The sequence below is a fragment of the Neltuma alba genome, unplaced genomic scaffold (genome assembly GCF_004799145.2).
Source record: "Neltuma alba isolate B1F8T4 unplaced genomic scaffold, ASM479914v2 tig00012465_pilon, whole genome shotgun sequence".
NCBI classification, from domain to species: Eukaryota; Viridiplantae; Streptophyta; class Magnoliopsida; order Fabales; family Fabaceae; genus Neltuma; species Neltuma alba.
The window spans coordinates 290,696-316,362 of record NW_021636941.1 but is presented as its reverse complement, the minus strand read 5'-3'; the positions used below and the strand labels follow the sequence as shown (position 1 = coordinate 316,362).

The following is a 25,667-nucleotide window of genomic DNA, read 5'->3' as shown; positions in this document are numbered from 1 at the left end:
CATTCATCTTTGTATTAGAGATATTATTATCTTTTTTCGGGATTGAGTTCAGGATATAAACTGTCAATAGTAATAACTAATTTCCTTATGGACGGAGATATTATGGTCATTTGATCATTTTTCCATTTTATTTTCACATTATTTCCATCTAATCAGACGCACAAAAAGAATTGTGATCCCAATTCTCTTGCATGATATCAAACAGAATTGTTTTATTTCATCCAGAGTAATTTACGCTCATGTCCTCACACGTATAATTTTTACGACTCAGGCAAAAAAATATAAGGTAAAGATATAATTTTATCCTTAATTTTATTTTTCAAGTACATCTAGCACTCTGATTTTTAATTGGTACAATTTTACCTGCAGTCTTTCTATTTTGGTGCAATTTAAGTAAAATTATATGTTTAAAAAATTAGAGTATTGAGTGCACCATAGAAATAAGACCACCAGTACTAAAATTACATCTTTACCTAAAAGTATTTACATCATTTCACATTTATAAAAACCACGCAGGCTTTAGAGTTAACTTTTTGCAAACAATTATATATTCTACTATAAACACGATTAATTTTGTATTATTGTTGCTGTATTATTATATGAAGCACGAAACTCATTGCCATCATAAATCATGCATGCAACTGAAAAGCTGGTTAAGCAACCAATTATAAAATTATTTTATGTTAATTTGTATTGCCTTTGCATCTAATTTAATTATAAGTTCATGTCTTTTTGTGCATTTGGAGCCCCCGGTGAATCAGTGAAGTTTTTATGTAGTTTAATTAAAAAAATTAAACATATTTATTCGTTTTAAAATACTACCTCCGGTCCTAAATATAAGAGCTAGTTGACTAATTTGAGTAGATTAAGAAAATAAACTAAGTTAGTCATTCGTAATGAACATATGTTATCTTTCCTAAAATATCTTTGCTAATCGAATTTGTTGCTAGAACTACTATTACTAGAATAACTATCTTAGAAAAAAATGAATGCATAGACAAAGTGAATTGAGGTCTTATATATGTAAGATCAAAAAAAAAAATCTTATATTAAGAATCAAAAGTAATAAGATTTAGGGTGAGATGTCACTTATCAGTAAATTTGTTGGTCTAGGATGGACAATAGAAAAAAATGGAATATTGCCAAAAGAAGATCAACCGTGAACCATCTTCGCCCATACATACAATAAATTTCCAGCAATATCAAACTAAAATTACTCCGAAAGCTTAATCAGAAACACGTATTAAAGATTTAAGTTATTTGTGAGGATTGGCTAACAACAGAGAGGAAATTTGGATTTTTGATGTGTACATCACTAATAGATACGAAGATACGAGGCAATGAATTTTGATGGATTGAAACTGGGATGAGATTGTGATTGAGATAAGTAGTAAAAGTGGAATTAAGACTTTAAAACTATGTTTGGTAGGGAGTAACATTAGGATAGAATCTGTATTAATTTTCTTTTATGATAGAATTAGTACAAATTCTGATCTTTCAAGTTTGTTGATATTTTGGTTTTAGTCCCTTAAGTTTCAAACCATAGATTTTGCTTTCTTAAATTTCTTTTCATTTAAAGTATTAATCCTTATAATCTAATAAAAATTTGGACTATTTTACTCCTTAAGGGACCAATACCTATTATTTAAAATTTGAAAGATCAAAACCATAATGAGAACAAACTTGAAGGATAAAAATTATATTAACCTTTTATAATAAATAAAAAATTAGCAAAATACTACAATAATAAAAACAAAAATTCTATATATTCACTATAGATGGCAAAAAAAAAACTACTATCATTATGTGTTCATGTAATCATATTAGGGGAAATTTTAAAAAATCCTCATTAAAAATTTTATCAGTAAAAAATTGATAATTTTCTATACGTAAAAAATTATTATTATGAAAATTATGGACACATATAGAATACCCCCGGGAATACTCTAATTCATATCATTCTTCACGGTTTTTTAATAGAGGATTTTTCTTTTTTTTCCCTAATTTTTCCTAATATTTATTTTCGGTAAAAATGAAATAATATTTATTATCTAAAATTTAATACCACTAATTTTTATATATTAAAAAAATATACTTTGATAAAATGGTAATAATCATGTGCAATCGCGGGGAGTTGTACAGCAGATGATCAAAAGAGAAAACGCTACATAGAAAGCTTCTCAAGTGGGGCCTAGATGAGAGCCCAACTGAGAAGCCAGAGTCCAACTAGAACCAAAATAAACAAACAACCCAAACAAGAATTAAAAAAACCACTAACAGCAAAACCCAAAAAGACAGGCTTAGAAGAAGCCCAGGCGAGGATCAGCATAACAACCGGCCATATTTCTTTGTACATTCTTTTTTTTTTAATAAAGATATTTCTGTGTTAATTCTTACTAACATCTATGATGAAAAAACACTAGCTATCAAATATATTTCCACTATCATATTTTGGGAAAGGAATGCAAACTTAAGGAGCAAGGAGATTGGCCAACATTACCAAACATTGGTTTAATGTTTTTAATTGAAAAAACGCGGTTAAAAATGGTTCTCAAATCTCAATACAAGCTAAGAAACATGTTATCCTTTTCAAAAATAGGAAGACAAAAATCAAAATGGTTCCATAATAGAGATTTATGGTTAACTTGCTTAAGACTATGAAAAAAAAAATTGGGAGAAACTTAAATTAAACACGGAAGGATTGTGTTGGAGAATGGGGGGATTTTCTGACATTTATTCAGTATATCTAAAGTTAGTTTTTTTTTTTAATAATACACCAAAAGATAATAATTTAGTAAAAAATTTCTAACCAAAAACAAAATTTTTTGATAATTCAAGAACCTTAGACCCTTGCATCCAAAATTTAAATGAATTAAGTATTGGGAGTTCATTAGAGTTAGAATGTGCTTTCAAGCTCAGAAGAGTTATAGAAATACTTACAAATCGTCCACTAATAAAATCACATTGACAATGAAATTCAAACTTATGATTTTATGAATTATGAGTTGATTTTTTATCAATTAGATTAACTTTTGATGGTCGAAAAGGCATTTTTATTCACTAACTTTTCAAAAAAAGAAAATCCATATAAAAAAGTCCTTTCTGAATTTTTTTTTAAAAAAATTCTGGGATTGATTATCATTAACATCTTTATGTGGTCCTAATTTGTGATTTTCCCGTTCAAGCAGGCCCTTCAGCCTTCTTGAAGTCTTCGATTTGAGGCAGACATCAGACAGAGGGACACGCATCGCCACCTAAATCGTCGTTCCCTCACTCACTCAGCAATGAAGCGAAAGAAATGGTCCGAACTCGAAGAGCAGACTCTGCTCTCGAAATACTCGGAGCTGCTCAACTCAGGTGCCTTAGCTAAGCTCAGGACCCGCGAGAAGAAGTTCAAGCCCGTTGCTGATCATGTCAACTCCGTCCACCATCTTCAAGACCCTGGCACCTTCCCTTTCAAGTGGTCATGGCGCGACGTATCCATCAAGGTCCAGAACATGCGCCATCAGTACTTGGGCGTCAAGCAGAAAATCCGAGTCTCCAAGGACGAGTTCAATTGGAAAGACGGAGAGAACCACTGGGAGAATTTCCTGAAATACAAGGAGGTTTTCGGCGATGTGGAGCTTGATCCTAGGGGGAAACGGATGACCGATAATATTGACGTTTTTGGGGATTGCGGAGATTTAGATTTCGGGATCGATGCCTATGATTCAGAGGAGGAAGAAGATGAGGCGGAAGGTGCTGGTGATGATGATAATACTGATGTGGATGACGTGGGTGAAGAAGGTGTGGGAAGTGAGGGTGAGTTTCGGGGTGAGAAGGAAATTGCTGAAGTGGGTCTTCCTCCGGTGAAGATGCTGAAGAGGGGTTTTGGTGTGTACAGGAGATTGGGTTCCATAGGTGCACAGGTTTGGAATTGAGGGATGCGATGATGAAGAGAGAGGAGAGGAGAAGGGAAAGGGAGTTTCGAAAAGAGAAGGTAGAGTTGGAGAGGGAAGCCAAGAGGAAAGAAGCTGAGTTCAGAAAGGAGAAACGAAGGAGTGAGAGGGAGGAATGGTTGGAGAATAGAGAATTGGAATTGGAAGAGAGACAATTGACCTGGGCACGAAAGGAGTTTGAGAAAAGGGTAAGGTTAGAACGAGAACTGAACGAAGAGCGAAAATGGAGGAAGAGGATGGAGGAGAAGATGGAGGAAGAGGAGATGGAGTGGAGGGAGAGGATGGTAGCTTTGCAAGTTGAACATGAAAAGCAGATGATGCAGATGCATGCTGATGCGTGTCAGAACCAAATGCAGATTCTTGGAATCACGGCTCGACTTATTTGTCAATTTTTTGGTTCAGCAAGTGATGCATTAGGTGGTGGATTGGGGGCCTTGCCTCCTCAAGTATTGCAGAATTTGCAGCATACAGACGGATTGGGTGAAAATGTTAAACCTGATGCCAATTCGCCTTCAGAATTTATGTAAACTGTACCTTTTTAAGTATGAACTCTTCATACGCACTATGTATATAGGTCGGGGCAACTGATCTTTCCAAGATCTGGAAAGACGGATTCTTGTGAACGCAGTTACTTAATGTGGGAAATGGGAATAATCTTTCCAGATTCATTCAATTTCAGCTTTGCCTTTACGTTTTAAGGGGTGATCCAACTTGCTAGCTGCCTGGACTGATCTTTCACAAGTGTATCACGGTTTACTATTTTCTTGGAAGGATGTCTTCAGTTATGGGGCAGTGTAAGGGAAAGGTTGATCATATCCAGGCTTAAATCACAAATGGCTCCAAAGAAGAACGACCCAAGCTTGAGGTTCATGAGTATGTCACAATTTTTATTTTTTAATACATTATTTAATTAATGGAAAACTTGCCAAAAGAACAATTTATTAATCTTTGATAATGAAGAAGCTACCTCTTTTTACGATTCACTGTTTTATTGAGATGTCTGGCTAGTGTCTGTGAAATGCATACGTTGTCTGGATTTATGTTGCCCTGTTATGTTTCACTGATGAGAACGGTACCGCGATTGTTCTGCCACCATGCTTTGTAAATGTTTCAGCATAATTGTTGAGACCCTTTAGTTGAAATGAAACTTTGCAGGGGAGCTGATTGTCTTGTTTGTCCTTGTAATTATTGGAGTGGTTTTCTTCCTTTATATTAGCTCTTTGATAATTCTCGGACGTGTGCATTGATGTGAAGCTTGTAAAAATAACGAATTGTTCAGAAGTATGATGAAATGCATGAGATATTTGTCTTTCATCGAATTAGGCCAAACATCTAGGGTATACAAGTTGGAGCTTGACTTTAGAATTAATGCTGGGGAAAAATTTGGCATGCTTTTTTTGTTGAGTTGTATTATAGGACATGGCAACACTCGAGTGATAACTAACCACAACAGGAGTGGCAATCTTTTTGCCTTTGGTTTTGTGGATAAAAAAGAAGATTGTCACTGTGAGACGATTCTGTTAGCTGGTAGGACGATATTATGCTCCCCTGACCTTGTTATGGTATATTGTTAGTTTGGGCATCTTGTATATGCTGCTAGGGAAGCCACTTTTGAACGATTTATCTTGGAATTTTGCTAGTGATGTTGCTAGGAAGCTATGAAATTAGGGAATGGAACTTCACACGCACTTGGGACCTGCAATAGTTCTTTAATTCCCAAAACGTCTGTTTTGTTTGGCAGATTATCAAAATGTAGGTATTTCGTGATTGACATTTTGATTCCATCGCTTGTGGCGGTGTGTCAGATATTGCTTATAGTAATAATAGAGTTTGGGCAATAGAAGTGCTGTTGTTATGGATAAATTACATTCAGGATCGTGATCTGTGATTGTGCAAACATGTGTCATACAATAGACAGCCAGGCAAACTGAAGCTATCTGATAATTTGACCTTCTTGACTTCTTGTGTTGAGCTCTATAATATCAGCTTTCTCTGAGCTTGTACAGCATACGCAGTTATGTCTAAGGAAAGCTCCTACAGTGATATTCAGGGAACCTTTTGATGTTGATCTCATTGTTTAAGTTCGTTTACTGAAGCTTTTAGGTTACGAATGTAAGCAGTTGAATGATCCAAGACTGCAGTGAAATTAGAGGAGTTATCTATCCAGACTGCTACCCAACACGATGTAGGCCCCCCCCCCGGGACAGAACAACATGTGTAGAATTGAGTGTTCACTGTTTTTCTAGTATTGAAGTGCAGTAAGTCGGTGGTTCTTGATATTTCCCCACAAATAATTAGGATATACAGGAACGTTCTAGATTGTCTATTAACGAGCTCCTCATATTGACACCAAGATTTGAATATACATCTTTATGAGATATGAGTTGCATGCTTTGATGGACTAATATTTGTGGGTGGTGAATATTTATTATTAATTAATGGCATTAATTTTTCTCTTCTCATATTATATTTTGAAGCTTTGGATTGTTATTTTACTCACAAAAGGACAGAGAAGAGGGAGCTTGAGGGGTTTGAGACGGGAAGAAACATGAACAAATGAAGGTTGAAGACTGGGAAGATTGCTGTGAGGGAACGCTTAGTTACCAAAAGTATACTTGGGATCAATACTATGCATTTTGTTGAGAAGTACCAAAATTTGATTCGGTCATTAGTTTTTTCATTACTTGTATATTCTTTCTAGAGAAAACGACTTTGCAGGTATGTATACTTGCTCTCAATTTCTAATTTGATATTTATACCTTTTTTTTTCCTTGATTAAATTGTTTAACTTTGCTTTGTTAATACCGCTAACGCCTGTAACTATGATCTGTTAGTACTGTTACCCTTGTACAGGGGTTAACAATAGTAATAGAGCAAAATTGAATTATTCGATTAAGAGTACCAAATTAAAAATTAAAAAAAAGTATAGGCATATGTTAAGTGGTTTACTTTTCTTTTATTTTAGTTTGATAATTAGCCATTATATGCTTTGGACTGTTAATCTTGTGGCATTTTGGAAATTATCCTATTTATATAATTTTTTTACCAGAATTTTGTGATTTAGAGAAGTCATAGAGGAGAGATGAGTTTCTTCTAACATTGCACTATTGCAGCATGTTGACCCCATTATCGCGGCCATGTAAAGGGGTGTGTGTAATGGACGTGATAATAGATGAAAGCTGGATTTAAAAATTGGAGAATCGGATCACATTCTAAGGTAACCCTACAAGCTAGCATGGTTCAGTCTCATCTCTAATATCAGTCAATATCAATTTTTGTTTGGTGATACAATATCAATATTTTTATAAAATTGCAATAAAGTGTAGAAGTTGAATTATTTACAAAACTATTGTGAATGGTATAGTTCATTTTGTGTTCTGTGTAAATGTCAAATGTGTAGGATTCACGCTAGTTTTGTATGAAAATTTTGACCTTTCTAGGAAGTTATACTTTTATCATATTGATTAAAATATCGATATAAAATGTTAAATCTACAACAAGCGACCTTTTTTTAATAAATTTTATACTATGTATTCGATTTCATATATAAGATGTATTGTTCACAAGTCATCAATGAGGCTTATATTGCGCTTCGTGCATCTCTCTCTCTGATGTTATTGTTATTTTCTTCTCTTTTCTGATGGAATTTTTTTCCTCTGTCTTTTTGAACTTTCTATCAGGTTATTATTTCTTACATACACTGTATAAAATAATTTTTATTAGTATAAATATGATAGGTTGATTATAAATATTGACATGTTTTTTTTGTTAGGTACAAGTATTTTCTTATTAAAATAATTTTTTTGAAATATTATCAGGCTAAATATGAATACTTGTTGATGAAATTGAAACTAATTTTTTTTTTAATCCAACTTGTGGTTAAATGTTGACATGTTGATTAAACGAAAATTAAAAAACTTGGTCAAATCTAATGCCAAACCCATCTTGGGTTTCAGACTTTCTGTAGTTTTTGAACAAATTGGGTAGGCTAAAATTCCACCTAAATTCAACCTATTTAGACTCCCTCTTTTTCTCTCTCCCTCTCTTTTAAATGAGGACTGAATATCAATTAATCACAAAAGGGAAAACAAATCATTGTCCAGTCGGGTCTTCATTCATCAACTTATGATGAAATATGATCAAAGACGCAATAATTTTTTTTTTTTCCTATTTTATGAGCTAACTTGGTCAGGTGATCAACCGCGTTGTTATCTATTCTATGACTATGATCAACTACCATCCCAATCTCTACGAAGAAATAATCTAGCTTTATTAACAAGATCTTTAAAAAGGATGTGTTGAAGCACACCTCCAACTCTCTCTCGCTACATACGTGTGGGGATAGCAATGGATCTTTTTTTTAAAAAAAAATCCAAATTAGATTTATCATTATTATTATTATTATTTGCTAACGATCTATTATTCTTTTTCAATTGATAGGTAACGAATTTGTTTAAAAAAGTCAAAAACCCGCTTAACCACATCTAAACCACTTCATGGCGAATTTAATTCTAATTTCAGAAAACACAATAAACTAGATATGTCTAAATTATGCAAATGAGCCATACTATTTATAAATTATTATATATAATATTATTCCTTATAAATTATATATTATGTGTTTATATATTAGTGTTGATGGAAACGACAACTAAACCAATAAAAATTGAGACAAATAAGTTTATTATGCCATGAAGCTTTTTTCTCACATTTTACAGAGTTTGAAAAATAAATTATAAATTTGTAATATTTATGACCTGTACATGGTACAATTTGTCAAATATTTTATATTTGAATATTGATATTTATCAGCTCATATCACATCATGAAGGTAAAAATGTTAACACCTTTATGTGCTACGCACAACACCATAGAGTAAAAATTGAAGCGCCAGAGGCACTGGTTGAATAATTATCTCATTGCTTGTAAGGGTTGGCACAAAGTAATATTTTTTTTTACTAGGAATATGATATCACAGCCAAATAACTAATTTAATAATATTAAATAAGTTATTTAAATTAGTTATTTATAATAAATATATGTTAATTTTTTTAAATTATTTTTTTAATCATCTGTATCGAAATTATTGCTTAGTTAGAACTCCTTATAATCAATAAAGATTTTTTAAAAAATTACAAATTTAAGAAATAGGGTAGATATATTTAGGAGTAAATTTAACTCTTTTAACTAATCTTTATATTAAGGATAGGAAGTAATAGTATTTTTTTTTAAGTGGTGGAAAATGTTGCCAAAAAAACATAACATAGCCAAAATAAATCAATTTTTTCTTCTTTTTTTTTTTTCCAGAAAAACCAAGTTTGTGTCTGTCAAGGGCTCCACAAATGTACTGTCACATCTATTTTACGCACATTTAAAGTGAAAAGAGTGTTGAGTGTGTTTTATATGGGAGCTATTTGGCTTTACTATTGGTTCCTTCATCCTACATAGGACATAGGAACTTATGAGATAAGATCACCAAGTATCGATATATAATTGGTCCAATATTAAAAAAATGAAACAGAAAAATTGAATTAAATGTTCATCTGTGTGGTTGAATTGTCCCTTTCACGTACTGTACGGAGCAGTTCATGTTCTTGTCAGGAAATGTAAGGCTCATTCGTGTTCATCGGATGATCCTCCCCACTGGCCATTCCCTAAATTTCTTCGTCTCACGCCATATCAACAGATATATATGTTTGGGTGGATAAGCGTGAAAGGATACATAAAGCGAAGCAAAACTGTTAGTTATATGATATGAAATATCTGTATATGACCAACCATTCCCCCTGAAACTGCGTGGTTCGTTTCACTGTATGCATTAAGATTGTTGTATCCCTATAGCAAGCTGCTCAAAAGAACTATCTTTTATTAGCTAGCTGGAAGTTCTATTTAGTTTTAAATATTATTCTGATACTTAATATAAAAACTAATTATAAATTAAATTTGGTCCTAATTAAATATAAAATTTTAATTTACTTTGTTTTTTCAAATTTGTAATTCATTCTCGAAAATACTCTTATTGATTACGCACGTCAAAGGATTTCCATCTAAGAGTAATCATGATTAAAAATGATGTTTTAGAAAAATCAACTCATATTTATACAAATAACTAATTTAACTAATTTTCTTAACCTATTCAAATTAGTTAATTAGTTTTTATATTAAAAATTGGAGATAGTATAAGATCATCTGATTCCACTTTATCTCAACATTTATTCATTTTGCTCATAAGTAATCCTTATATATGGTAATTACATATGTTAGGAAATTTTCATTAAGGGATATAGTTTTAATGCCCATGATTAATTTGTTCTTACTAATTTCATAATCTTTTTATTGTTTTTGTTTCCTATACTTAATATCGCGGTTAAAATATAAATATTTTGGAAAAGTCAAAAGTGACACAAATTTTAATATAACAATGTCAAATAATCAACTTTTTTTAAAAAAAAAGATTCATTATTATTGTTAATAAATACCACCTCCGGTCCTAATTATAAAATATCGTTTGTAGTCTACAAATAAGATCTTATAATTACAACAGGAGGTAATAGTCAATAAAAATTATAATCAGTCAGTTACTAAAATATTATCACTAATCTTTACTGTAAGATCACACTTGCACCCTCCAACAAACTAGATTTTATATTAAGCAACCCACATTAATTGTTGGATCTTTCCGTTTAACGCCTTATGCTATTTGAATAGCGGTTCGCCAGAGCTAACTTTCCTCACAATAATAGCTGAGATTTCGTGCACATCTATAATGACGTGCAAATTATTTTTTATGGTCCAATATAAAGACGTGTAAATTAAGTATGTACTACCTCTTGTCTATAATATATAACTAATTTGAGTAGATTGAAAAAATTAGTTAAATTAGTTGTCTTTCTTAAAATATCCTTACTAATCAAGTGTATTAGTTAGAATTACTATTTGATGAAATATTTAACATGTGCAACCACTATAAGGACTACTTTGAAAAAAAAAATAAATCAATATGAGAGACAAAGTGAATTGAGGATCTTATATTCAGGACCAAGCTGAAAGTCAAACCAACTTTTATATTAAGAACTGGAGGTAGTATATTTTATTAATTTGAACTACTTACGTTTGATTTAGATGACATTATTTTTATATTCTAATTATAATTTAAATTATCATATTTTTCTAGAAAAAAATTCTAAATGATTTAGATTTTTATAATTCATCGACGTAAGGACAAGTCTTGTAATTACAAAAGTATTTATAGATTAGTCGCTTTATATTAGATGCAGGATTTATATTTTAAATTTCAAATTATCATATTTTAAAAAATAATAATAAAATACCAACTACGTGGTCTGAGTCATCCAGATCTTCATGGAGGAAATAAGATAATCTTCATTTAAGCCTTTATATATGATACACTAACATCACAAAATAATCAGAAATGAACTGTTTTTTTCCCGCATGCTTATGGCCATACCAACATGATAGTTATCTTGAACACACAATAATTTATAAATTTCTGGAATTAGGAAATGAAATGATACTTGAGGGTCTGTTAGATTCTCAGCCAGGTGCTTCCTCAGTTTCGGTAACTGCAATGGCAAATATTTATAGTATAAGTCATCTGAAAAATTCCATGAGGGATTCAATTTCATCCTTTTCTGATGTCAAAAAGCTGGTTTGAGATCAGAAGAAAGTAACATGTTACGAACTCAGACACACACACACACACACAAACACTGCTCATGTCCATTTTCAGTACTTTTTCTGCAACGTATCGATGTCTATACGTACATCAGGATCAAGACTGGGCACTTTGGAACAGGTGAAATTAATAACTTGATAATAATTGATAATCGTTTTACTTAATATAGAAGAGGTCAAGCCACAGAAGAAGAAAGTGTTCGTCCTGGATGGTAAGATTATCTGATAGAGAATGTGAGAAAGAGAAAAAGACAGTGACATGGGAAATTGTAAAAGAAAAGAGGAGCTGACCAGTTACTCTGCTGCCATCTTTCATCTTTTCGAAACATCTGTAAAATCAGAAAAGGGCACGTTCATCCATGTATATATAGAACCCATAAATATACACGGTTCTCAATATTGGACGTCAAGATCACTTTGAAATATCTTTTTTTTAGTCTATAAACTGTGAGCTCAATCCTAATTTTTTTTAATAATACATCTAGTACGACAATCTTATTTTTTAGTACATTTAACACGTATATATTTTTTTTTAGTTATATCTAGCATTTTAATCTTTAAGGTATTAGATGTACTGAAATTAAGATTAAGATGCTGGATGTATAAAAAAATAAAATCAGGATACATGTATCACAAAGAAGACCAGGTGCTGGATGCATCTTTATCCAAAAATAAATTTAAAAAAAAAAAGGCATTAAAAGAGGCATGGGACTAGACTCAAATGTCCATAACAATAATCTGGTTTAGGCTACACACCAAGTAGGATGGATTTGGAACGCTAATAATATGGACCATTCTGCATCTTCGAACGTCTTTTTTTTTTTAACCTTTTATTGCGTGCAGTTTGAAAAATGGTTGAAAAGAAAAATCGTTGGAGGTGTTTTAGATATTATATAAAAAAAGGTTGATATTGGATGCCCCAATGAAGATGGTATATCAAACAGTTTAAAGTCTTCTGAAAAAATGTAAAAGAAGACCGGAGAGAGCATTTAATAAAGTTATTAAATGTGATTTTTTTAGTTAATAATTTATTTAGATATTTGGTTATTATTGATATAGCATAAGGAGAGTAAGATATGTTATTATTGTTATTGTTGTATGTAGTTCATGCGTTGGTTTTTCCAAGTGGATAGTTCTTATGTATTTCAAATGATATGAGGGAGTGGGAAATTAAAAAGGAAAAAGAAAATGAACCTGTTCATATATTATGAAAGGATAAAATTTGTTATCCTTAGATACAACTAGCTGGTGGATGGAAACTGCTGGTTCTGATATCAAGTTTCCCTTTCTATCTGTTTCTGATATTTTCATACATTAATTTAGGATCACAAAACAACGGAACATCATTTTCCTATACCCAGAAAAAAATTTAAGGAAATGAGATTTCGACGTATCCTCATTCATACCTGAACCTATGCTTCTCTGTTCTATAATAATCTATCACCATCTATAAATTTTATTGGCTGTAAACCACATAGCAAACTTAGAAAGCTGGATATTTCCTAATTGCTCCCAAGGTGATGATGAAGAACTTCCTAAAATTGGACATTATAATTTACTGGTTCATGTTCTTAATACAAGACTAGTTCACTAACTTGAGAGATTAAAAAAGTTACGAAATTACTTTAAAATGTTAATATTTATCATTTTTATTCAAACTAATTTGTCTCACTTATAAATTGATATAATATAATGATATATATATATATATAAGTATTTTAGAAAGAATACGTAACATATACTATAATTAACTAATTTAGTAACTTACTTAATCTTCCCAAATTTTTACTTTTATATTAAGGACCGGAAGTAGCATATCATAAAATGGGACTTGAAAATAACATTTGAGTAATTGTAATTAATTAAATTGTATAAGAGTTGTTTCCTAGTCAAAGTTTGGTGAAGTTATTAGAGGAAAGTTCCTGTTAGCTCTAGAATTATATAAATACCCCACATAACATGAAAATCCAACTTTATTCTCAGATCAACAAAATCAGAAATAATATACTCCTCCGGTCCTTAATATAGGATCCAATTCTTGAGTTAGTTTTGATCCTAAATAGAAGACCCATTTCTCATATTTATCAATTTTCTCTAAATTACCCCTATGGATACTCCTTCAACCATAATTAAGTATAAGAGAAATGAGGGGTATTAAGAAAGATGACTATGGTATTTTAGGGAAAATGTGCCACTTTTCTTATAATCAACTAACTTATCTAACTTCCTTAATTTAATCAAATTAGTTAAATGGGTCTTATATTAAGGACGGGAGTATATTTTTTATGAAGTTTGATAAATGATCAGATCATTCAAAATGTATAAATTAGTGCGATATACATACACCTTAGCCCTGAGTATATATTAATAAGCATTATATTATTTCCTCAATTTAATTTACTCCAAAATTTTGCGTAAAAACTTACAATTAACTAACATTCCCTTATCGTTGAAAAATAATTTGTGAGCCCTTCTTATTCCTGAAATTGAATCATGGAAATTGACCAGTAACTAAAGTTCAATGTCATGAAAGCACTTTCTCAAAGGCAGATCACAAATTGAAAATGACATTTACTTGACAGTAAGCAAGCAGTACAGAGCCCACCTTATCCTTTAATTTCCGATATTGAATTTTACTCACTTGAGTTTATCCACGACATATAATTCATTATAAATTATAATTTTTTTCTCATTTATCATTCACTGCAATATCAAAATATTTTAAAATTATAAAATCATGAAATAATTACATATAATACCACGACAGATATTAAAGAATAGGGAAAATATGAGTATACGGATTAAAAAATATAGATTGCTATGCCTATGAATTACATTTTGTTATATGAATATATAAGTACAAGGAATCCATTTTGTGTCACAACACAACCTGATGTAAAATAAGGAGGGAGGAGGGGAAGAGAAAGAGGGAGAAAAATAATAATCACCCAAGCCTTAATTAATCTAATTTTTCAAAGGTTAAAATAATCAGATAATTTAGACGAGTTATTCATATTAGTTTTATTGAAAATAAATAATAATTCTGAAAAAGATAATTAATAATGAGAAAATCCAATTAAATCTTAATTAACTTAAGGCATATTCTAGATATCTTTATTCAAATAATCCTGATATAAAACAACCCTAATTATATATAATTTGAAGAATAATGTATTATTTGTTTGAATAAGTTTGAAAAAAAAAATCCAGAACAGTGAGTAAGCCATGCATGCACCCACGCGGGCTAACCCACCGGTCCAAGTCAACCAACCCCCTCTAAGCCCTTCCCGACATGCATATATCTACCCTCCTCTTATGCCCTTCTCTCTCTCTCTCCCTCTAAAGCCACAGCCATAGTTTTCTGGATTATTTTTGTTTACATCTTGAATGCCAAAAACACAGAGAGGGGGAGAGAGAAGCTTGTTGCTAGCTAACTGCAGATATAGAAAATTAGGAATGAGAAAGCCTTGCTGTGACAAAGAAGACACCAACAAAGGAGCTTGGTCTAAACAAGAAGACCAAAAGCTCATCGATTACATCCAAACCCATGGCGAAGGTTGCTGGCGTTCCCTTCCCAAAGCTGCAGGTTTCATCTCATATGATACTTTTTCCTTTTGTTTTCTCCATCTTCTCTCAAATTTTTTCATTCACTCTTTTTTCTCTGCATTATATATGGCTCAAGTTTCATTTCTCCCTGCGGGTTTCGACTCTGTGTGTGAGAGAGAGAGAGAGAGAGAGAGAGAGAGAGAGATCCTTTTAAAGAAACAATATTTCAAGTTAGCTCCTTTTCTGGGGATATCTAATCTAAGAACTGCTAATATACTGGCCTTAAAATCTCAGAACTTATTCTACTACACAAACACACACCATGTTATGTACTGAGAAATCAAAGGAATCATCACTATAAATATATATATATATATATATATATTTAATTTCCCTGTAATATTCATCTCAGGGCTGCATCGTTGTGGAAAGAGTTGCAGGTTGAGATGGATAAATTATCTGAAGCCAGATATCAAACGGGGAAACTTTGCCCAAGACGAAGAAGACCTCATCATCAAGCTCCATGCCCTCCTCGGCAACCGGTACATACACACACACACACACACAAAAATACACACAAGTCTCTAATCCGATACAAAATCTTAAATTAATATAAAACATAAATTTCATTTGGTATATGTATCTTACCATATTTACTTATCTTACCCATAAGAGTAATTTTCCTGACAAATACATCACTGTTAATTAGTTGGCATACACATATAACTAGATGTGGGTCCATATGAGTTTAAAGAAACAAGTTCCTAATAGCTTTTGTGTACTATATACTGTTAGGTGGTCCCTGATAGCTGGAAGGTTGCCTGGGAGAACAGATAATGAGGTTAAGAACTACTGGAATTCTCACATCCGCAGGAAGCTGATAAAGATGGGGATAGATCCTGATAACCATAAGCTTTTTCATCTTCATCACCAATGCTTTCCTCTTCTTCATCGTCCTCGTACTGATGTTGATAAAGATGATGATGCCCTACCTGTTTCTTCTGCTGCTGCAACATCCGCCGACTCCTTCAAGGAAAAACCTAATTCTTCCAACAACTTGAATCTTGACCTCACTATTGCTTTTCCTTCTGGCACACCGAACCCAAACTCTGCTGAGTCATCCCACAACAATAATACTGCTAAGGACATGGATCAGAGCCAATCAGCTCCAACCCTTCCTCTATTTAACTAGTTATATATATATATATATATATATATATAACTCTTGGAATTATTAATGTCATGTTTAGTTTGTAAATTGTAATTGAAAGTTCAAATATATAGATAGACCTTTATTGTTATTATGTGTGTCTGTGTCTGTGAAAGTTGAGCGCAAAAATTCAGATCCTGTATTTTGTAAATTTAGATGCTTGTTTGTTAGTTTTGTCAAGTGAATTAGGTGGGGAAGTCAACAAAGATTGATCCAATCAATGATAATGATATATTGATGTCTTAAAAAGTGTCGGTTGATGGGTTTCGCTGTTAAAGGGAATGCCTTATTCATGGTACTCTGTAGATATCATTATAAATGCTCTTAAAATTTTGAGATCTGTATGTCCTAACTCTAATTTTGTCTAAACTTTTGTAAATCAGAAGAAGATCATGAACATTACTGAGCACGCAAAAGTGGTTACTAGTTTCCTTGTAATGAATGAATAGATATATACTAACTCTGGCTGTTGACATGAGAGCTAATTTGACATTTAATTTAATTTTAAATATAAATTGTGGTCTACTTTGTTTTTCATATTTAGCTATTTTTTCCAAATTAGTCCTTATAATAATTACATATGTTAAAGATTTTGTCAAATAGTAATTCTAGCTAATACACATGATTAGTAATGATATTTTAGAAAAGACAATACCTATTTATTCCAAATACCTAATATAACTAATTTTTTTAATATACTTAAATCAGTTAACTAACTTTTATATTAAGGACCGGAAATAGAATATGACAAGAAAGTTTGGCTTATTTGGATTCATTATTTTAACATATATAAAGGACCTATGATAAACAGACCGCAATAGCTTTGTAATTTAATAGCATGTAAGCTCCCTTGTGAATATGAGGTCATCCGTCACATGTGCCTATCCCTTCCAATGAAAAAAAAAATACTACCTCCAATCCTTAATATCATATTTAATTTGTCCAACGCTAGTATATGATAAGTGGCCTGGATAGGAAGGTTAGCTCTTAATTAACATGAAAAAGTCTAGCTTTTGTAGAGTGTATGGTCCGAACAGTCCCTTTCTCTTCACATGTGATGTATATGGATAACCTAATTCATACGTTAGCCCAGCCAAATGATAAAACAGGTTTCTTGTGAAGTCAAAGAGTGTTATAAAAATATTTGAGAGTTACCTAAAATCATATAATACTTGGATTTTTTGGACCCTTGGCATGCATCCCAAGACCCCAATCAAAGTGGGACCTGAGGAGATGAGCATTATGAATTTATCCTTATCTAATGATGTGGTTATGTGATACCACCTAAAGCTTAATATAGAACTGGTGGAAAAAAAAAGAAAAGAACTGAATAATTAGTTTGCGGATATTAAAAAAGTTATTTATAATATATGGATGTTATCTTCTCTAAATACTTTCATCAATCGTGTGTGTTAAAACAATCTTTTTGTAAAAACTCCTTAACATGTGTATTCTTTATAGATATTACTTGAGAGTAAAATAGATAAATATATAAGATAAAATAAATTGAGGTTTTATATTTAGAATTAAATTAAATTACCGACTAACTTTTATAGTACTCCTCTGGTCTTTAATATAAAACTCATTTAAAAATTGGGTCTTATATTGAGGACCGGAGGAGTAATAATCAGTGGTAGTATGTCAATATGTATTATGAAATCTAATGAAAGTTGTATTATTCGCAAGTCATAAATGGCGCAACTCATTTAAAATTTTGTGCCAAACATAAAGCTCATAATAAGAGAGACAGTGTGTGTGTGTGTGTCTAAAACTTAGATTAATATTTCTTATACATGAAAACGATGTTTGACCTCGTTAGTTGAAGTAAGAGAGACGTCCTTGGGAAAACGCTTCCTCCATTTTAACTTATAAGATGTTTTTGGAATAAATTGTGAAGACTAAATGACCCTCACTAAATTTGATTAAAAATACCCCTCCTTTAACACCAACCTGTAATTAACTCATATTTGAGTAATGAAAAGTAATTCATAGGCATAGCAAAAAGGAGGGGGGAGGGGGAGGGAGAGAGTGGTGAAGTCAGTCAACCTGAGGGGTCCTCCTACTTTGCTCGTTTCTCTCTTGAGCTGACTATTCAATGAGATCGAAGAATAAAGCACAAGATAGGAAGAAATAACAAAATGGAAAATGCAAGAAAACTCTCATCATTATTTAATCTTGCCATACTTTCCATTTCTCGTTTTTTCTCTTTTACTTCTTTTTTTGGCCTACTCTTTTACTTGTTTGTTCGAATCTTAGAGATAGGCCATATATATTTGCAAATATTGGAGCTCTATTATTGTTTTCTAATCATTTAAAACTATCCAAAAACCCCAAATTTTTGGAAAACCATGATTTGGTGGTTTGAACCACCGTGGTTTTGAAAAAGGTCAAAAAAAATTTCGCTTCTAAGAGCTAAAAGCTAATGCTTGGAGTAATTATTATAGGTATCGGAAGGATGGGATTGAAATTCCAAAGTTACAAGACATCAATGGTGACCTAATAACACGTGGACAAACAAGTGCATGGGTGAGTATGGAGGAATTCTAAATTTCAAAACTAATTTACGTTGTTTCATATTTTACAATAATCATTATATCATGGCATCTCATGTTTATAACCTTTAAAATATTCATTTTTCTAAAAACATATTTAATTTTATATTTTTCAAATATACATACACATACTAAAAATTAATTAATTATATTTTTCATATATCATTTATTATGTTGGCAAAAAAATTATTAGCGAATTTATTACTTCAAATAAAAATATAAATTAAAGCTTATCTTCTATGTAATTATCATATTAACTTATGTATTTTTTGATAATTTACACATAAAAAAAGTATTTCTAATAATAACTATCCAAACACTCTCATTTATCAAAACTATTTTTTTCTCAGAAGTTATTCTTTCAAAATCTATTCTCAAAATCACTTTTTTTTTTTTCAAGAAGCTATTCTTTAAATTATATTTAGATTTATTCAAACACCCCAAGTTGCCGTTTTGGTAATTATTGTGGATTTGGGCCTTCCGGGCCAGATGGACCAAAACGCTGGACAAGTTTCTTGGGCCAACCGAGCCCATCATAGGTACTGTGTCTTGTTTTCGGCCCAAAAATTACTCAGAGTACTGTTTCTGTGTGAGTTCTTTTCTTTTTTCCCCCAAAAGTGTCATTGATGATAGATCGATGGGGATGATATGATCTTCTTATAGTCATTAATGTTTGAATTAATTAGTCTAATTATGAATTAAAGCTGTCAAGTTCGTTGGATTAAATTAATTAATCCTCTGGTTTTCCCTTCTAATCCGTAGCATCACATCATCAGTAACATAATTATATACTACTGCTGATTTATCCCTAATCCACTTGTATAATGACCTAATCCATTGACAAATTCGTCATTACCCCATCAGAGATCTTCTATATCTAATCATCCAAACTTTTGAAAAATTAAGTCAAAAGATATGAACAGTTATTAATTATTTTTAAATAGCAATAAAATCAGTATCAAATTATTTTTTTAAAAAGAAAAACCCTGCCCTTAGATTATTAAAAAAGTTACCATCACAGTATATTTCAAAATTATAATATTTAAATTTCAGGTAATAATTTACTGAAAACGCAGCAAAATTTTCTATTTAACTTTAGTTTTTCCTGCATAATTATATTGAGTATAATCAAGTACTAATTAAATAGTGAGAATTATTATGATTTGTACAAATTTTAATTAACTAGAATTGTTTAAACTTTGGTTATCTAGAAACAATTTTCCCAGATACTTTTTTTTAAGTTTTTACATTATTCATCCGTCCCACGCATCACGTGTTGGGACAACTACCATTCAAAATAATTCAGCATGGATGCGTGACGGGCTCATTACAGGCACGTCATTTAATTTCGTTTCAAAGTTTATGTGATTGTAACCTCAAATTATTATTTATTGCAAGAAAAATTACTTATAAGCCGTCATTAATTAGGCCAAAGATAATACTTTATTGGTGTAGTGTTTAGAAATCCCAAAAAAATTAACAACGTAATTGAGTTGAAATCTATATATATTATTTTGATTCTTAATATAAGAGCTAGTTTGACATTTCATTTGGTTTCAAATATAAAACCTTAATTCACTTTATCTTTATATTTATCCTTTTTTTTAAAGATAGTCCTTATAGCAGTTGTATATGTTAAATGTTTTATCAAATAATATTTAAACTAATATATATGATTAACAAGGGTATTTTAGGAAAGATAACATCTATTTATTATAAATAACTGATTTAACTCATTTTTTTAATCTACTCAAATTAGTCAATTAGATCTTATATTAAGGACGAAAGTAGTATTAATTAGTACTCCTCTGTCCCAAATATAAGTATTTACACTACAAAGTGGGTTTTATATTTAGAACCAGATGAGTAAGATATTTCATTGTTATTTTGTTTGAGTTGCTTTGAATATTTTCTGTTTTTTTTCCTGGGCAAATGAGTTGTTTAATGAACAAAACACATGCTGAACCAAATTGATAATTTGAATTTAAATTTTTTGACTAATAAGATAGGAAAGTAAAACTTTTTTTTAAAAAAAAAACCAGAAATAAGTAAGTAATCAAAACGACAAGAGATTATATATGTTTGCTTTTGTCAAAGAAGACTTTGTGCAAGAATTGACGTGATTTGGAATTTTGACTAATAAGATAGGAAAGTAAAACTTTTTTTTCCAAATGATGTATGACAAAGAGTCGTTTACGTATTTGAGAGGATTAATTAGTGTATTCCAAGCTTGATTGCATTACAAATTATTCTACAAATTAAAGTTATGAATGATGCATGCAATTTGATTACTGATATACATCTGTACATTTTCCAAAAAAAAATATTGTTTGAAAAGTGGAAATTTTCTCCTCCAGATATATACCATTGATTTAATAATTGGTATATGACTAGCTCATATAATATACTACCGTCCTTACTATAAGATCCTGTTTGACTTTTATTTTGGTCCTAAATATATAACCCCAATCTACTTTGTCTCTGATATTTATACATTTTTTTCAAAGTAACCCTTCTAACAATGATAGTTCTAGTCAATACATTTGATTAGCAAGGATATTTTAGGAAAGACAACACCTATTTAGGACAAATGACTAACTTAACTTACTTTCTTAATCTCCTCAAATTAGTCAACAGGCTCTTATAATTAGGATGGAAGGTAGTATATAACTAGTAACAACGCAATCTATATATAATGAATTATTCCCAAAAAAAAAATTGTTCCCATTAATTAAGAAGGTAATAATTTCGTGAAACAGAAGTTTTATACAAAAAAGAATATATTAACGGTTGCCTTAAATCATGAAATGTGCACATTTTATATATATAGTCATTATTCACCATGTGTGTGTATAAAATAAGAAGAGTTTGAATCCAATTAATTTTGTTTAGTCTACTTCTAGAATATGTTCTCAAAAAATCAAACAATTATCATAACAAGTCTGATATAAGCAATTAATTGCATGACAAGTTGTTTAATTAAACTGGTCTAACAAGCAATATATTTTGATTTATCTCTGTTGACTTAATCAGTAACTTTCGTAAAACCTATAAATAGCCCGATAATTACGTTAGGGAAAATTTTTAATTCTGCGTGATTCAATAATGTAAATGACAATGATTTATGCATTAGGTTCTTGCATCCTCATGGGTGCTAATTAATCCGAATTTGCGTGGTTCTAATATTGGGCTTGAGGATGCCATAATCTACATCTTATTTTAAACTGTCCAGATAAGATATGGAAACTATATTTTTTTTCAATTCTAATTTTTGCATTTTCAAGGTGAAATATCAATTTTTTTATCCTACTTTATTTTCTTCATCATTTGAAATAAACAAATGTTCAAATCTTATTTTTAAAAAAATATATTCCATTATTCAAATCTTAGTTTACATGCCCACATTTAGTGAAACCCACGATCTCTAGTTTCAAGTTAAATGATGAGTTAGTTAAAGCCTAATTTCAGTGATTTGAATGAAGTTAGCCTTGCTAATGAAGGTAACTTAAGGCGAGGGAAGGTGATATAAACTATATATAAGAGGGAATTAATACATGAGGGAGGTAGAATTAAGATAGAGTGTAAGATAATAATATTGATTACTAAGATAATTATAATTAAAGTAAAAGTTAGTTTGAGCGTGACACAAAACTATAAATGTTGCTAGTATATTACACATTTACCCACTGTCAAAGTTTTTCTTTAATTTGGTAGCTTTCTTCTGTGTCACCAAAACTTATATATAGTATAGCTATTATTCATCATGCATTAATGTCGCTTGATTTTGGGATTGTTAAATGGCTAATTGTTAAGAGTTTGATACTTTTTAAAAAAAATCAAATTAGTTACAAAATTTGTCCTTAATTAATTTAGCGACATAATTTCGAACACATTTGATAATGTTAAACCCATTAAATTTATTGAATTTGAACATGAAAATGTTTATTTAAATTGTAACTTCAAAGTGTTGAGATATTTTTTTTGTCACTTATTGTCCTTTTTTCCCATCTACCTTACTTTTATTTTTACTATTTTTGTCTTGTACTATTTCTTCAGTAATTTTCTCCTTAAGTCTTTTTTCTTTCTTAAACCTTACGCTGTCATTGTTTCTCTTCTTTCATCACCATTTGTTTGATATTTCCTTTTATTTTTAACCTAAAAGAGATTGAACTGAGATCATCTAATTACATTTGATTTCAGTCTTACTAAGTTAGCCTCAAATGACTTCTAATTTAACTTTGAAGGTGTCGACATACTTATGAAATTTTTCCTATATTTTTTACAGTGGTTTGGTAAAATATACTCCTCCGGTCCTAATTATAAGACCCTTGACTTATTTGAGGAGATTAAGGTAAGTAAGTTGTTTTTATAATAAATAAGTGTTGTCATTCTTAAAATATCCTTACTAATTAAGTATATTGGCTTAAACTATCATTATTAGAAGGATTATCTTGAAAAATGCATAAATATAAGAAACAAAATGGATTGGGTCTTATAATTAGGACCAAATAAAAAGTCAAATTGGGTCTTATAATAAGGACTGGAAGAGTAATAAATAAATGAAAACGCGGTAACATGCAATATATTACTTTTGATCGGATATATAGAACAACTAAAAGTACTATGAAAATTTTCAAAATATTATAATGAATACAGAATAGTATTTGTAATTAAACTCTCTATAGACGTTTTTTTGGGCAGATTGTCGGTCACAAGTTTTTACGTATTATGAGATAAACAAATATACTTTCAAAATGTTATTCTTAGCATTTCAATTCATTGATATATTTTGACACTGTTTAGTGATAATTCATTTTATATTTTTCCCATGTAACTTTATTATGCATAAAAATGTTATCATTGAGCTGATTATTCACTAACTATTCAACCACTAAGAAGTATTTTATCCAGACATGTCTAATTTAAAAAGAATTTTTAGGTCTTAAATCGTAATTTCCATTGTCGCATGTGCTACTTACAATTTGTTTTTATTCGAATTTTTAAATATGCAGGGAGTCGTTAGCCTCACTCACACACAACACACGGGAATCTTCTGACTTCACACTGTCCTTTTTCATTTTCCCAGAAAATAGTAGCAGTAGTTAGGATCAGAAAATGCATGTGAATATGAAAGAAAATCCAGGATAATGAAATAATCAAACGGCAGCAACAAACAAGAAGATGGTTCTGTCGGTCTTCCAATGTTTTCTTTGGGGCAAAAAAAAAAAGCACAAATGATTATCCCCGTGATTAAGCTAGCATTTCTTATTCTATAATAACATAGTGCGTAAAGGTGCATCCAGTATTCTGATCTTATTTTTTAAGTATATCTAACATTCTAATGGTGCATTCAGTACTCGATCAGAAAATATATATGTATAGATGCATTGACATATAGTCCATTTATAGATAAGTACGTTTTTTTCTATCATTCACCCATGTGTGGACGCAATTAATTTAGACATTGCAGCTAATTGCAAAAGTTAAATTAACTGTAAAGATGAATTCATAGAAATGCATGTTTGAAGCCCCCCCCCCCCAAAAAAAATCATCTCCATAGGTAAGCGTTTTAAAAGCGAGTTACAGCGTTGACATTTTGGGGTTGGTAGAATAGAACCATTTGAACTCATTGAAAGTGTTTTTGGTGACATCTTTGACTTTCTTACAAAGTGATTTCGGTGCAAATAAAGACTCCACCTACGTACCAAAACTCACACAAATTTTGAAAAATGGACGTTATAATAACAAGCTTCACCTAATTAATGCAACTTTCATTATTAGTTTAATTAATCACTTGTGAAAAGAATATACTTACTTTGGTTAAGGTGAAATTTTGACCATAATTTTATTTTTTAGGTGCAAATTTGTCCATGATCTTTTTAGTGGTACAATTTTGACCCTATTTTTTTGTTACAATTTTGCCCCTGAAGAGCAAAGTTACACCCAAATATTAGGGATAAAATTACTTTTAAAAAAAAATTAGAGGCAAGATTGCACCTGAAAAATAAAATCAGGATTAAAATTATACCACTAAAAAAACCAACAACAAAATTGTAACTGAGAAATAATATCAGGGTCTAGATTGCATCTTAACCCTACTTATTTTACAATTTCAAAGATTCAAAACCAAACTGATCTGAGCAGACACTCAAGAATATTGCATCTCTGATAGAAACCAGAAACCAGAATGATGTCCGGTATGATAATCATTCTCTAAATATCGTGCTACATTTGACCCAACAAAAAATCGTGCTACATTAAACGTGATGAATTGTTTTGCAGAACTTAATTATGATCTATACTTCATCATTTGTGGATAGAGACTAGAGAGCGATGGTCATCATGACTGGGATTTTCTTAATTAATTAATTAATTATCTGAAGACATTCTCTTAATCAATTCAGTTTAATGTACATATATAAAATCTTCTGCTCGTTTCACTTTGTTAAGAAATAATAATAAGAAAAAACACAGACGGTGGCAATTTATTTGTAATTTGCACTCGAGTGATATGCTTATCATAACGGAACATGGGGTCGGCCAAAAAGATGGAATTGATTACTAGAATGGCTGTCAATATTGTAATTTGATTTAGCACTTAATTAGAAATTAAGAAGAGGTTACTTAAGTTGACTTTTGTTATGTTTAGTGAGGCTTCTACTAATATAAGTGTGTCAACTGATCAAATATTTTTTTAAAAAAAAAAATTTATATCAAAAGGCTTAT

At 30.8% G+C, this 25,667-nt stretch overlaps 1 protein-coding gene across 1 annotated transcript; it reads left to right on the top strand.

The window, feature by feature from the left end:
* Positions 1-14,995: 14,995 nt before the first annotated feature.
* Positions 14,996-16,638, top strand: LOC114727340 (transcription factor MYB8). Its single transcript, XM_028914040.1, has 3 exons — positions 14,996-15,219; positions 15,592-15,721; positions 15,975-16,638. Exons 1-3 carry the CDS (start codon positions 15,021-15,023, stop codon positions 16,369-16,371), a joined length of 726 nt encoding a protein of 241 aa, XP_028769873.1. The 5' UTR covers positions 14,996-15,020; the 3' UTR covers positions 16,372-16,638.
* Positions 16,639-25,667: the final 9,029 nt, after the last annotated feature.

Bases quoted from the DNA above. Each gene is read 5' to 3' on its own strand.
- LOC114727340 (XM_028914040.1), top strand. From the start codon at position 15,021: ATGCCAAAAACACAGAGAGGGGGAGAGAGAAGCTTGTTGCTAGCTAAC. The intron at 15,220-15,591 runs GTTTCATCTCAT...TATTCATCTCAG, and splicing joins TTCCCTTCCCAAAGCTGCAG to GGCTGCATCGTTGTGGAAAG. The intron at 15,722-15,974 runs GTACATACACAC...ATATACTGTTAG, and splicing joins CATGCCCTCCTCGGCAACCG to GTGGTCCCTGATAGCTGGAA.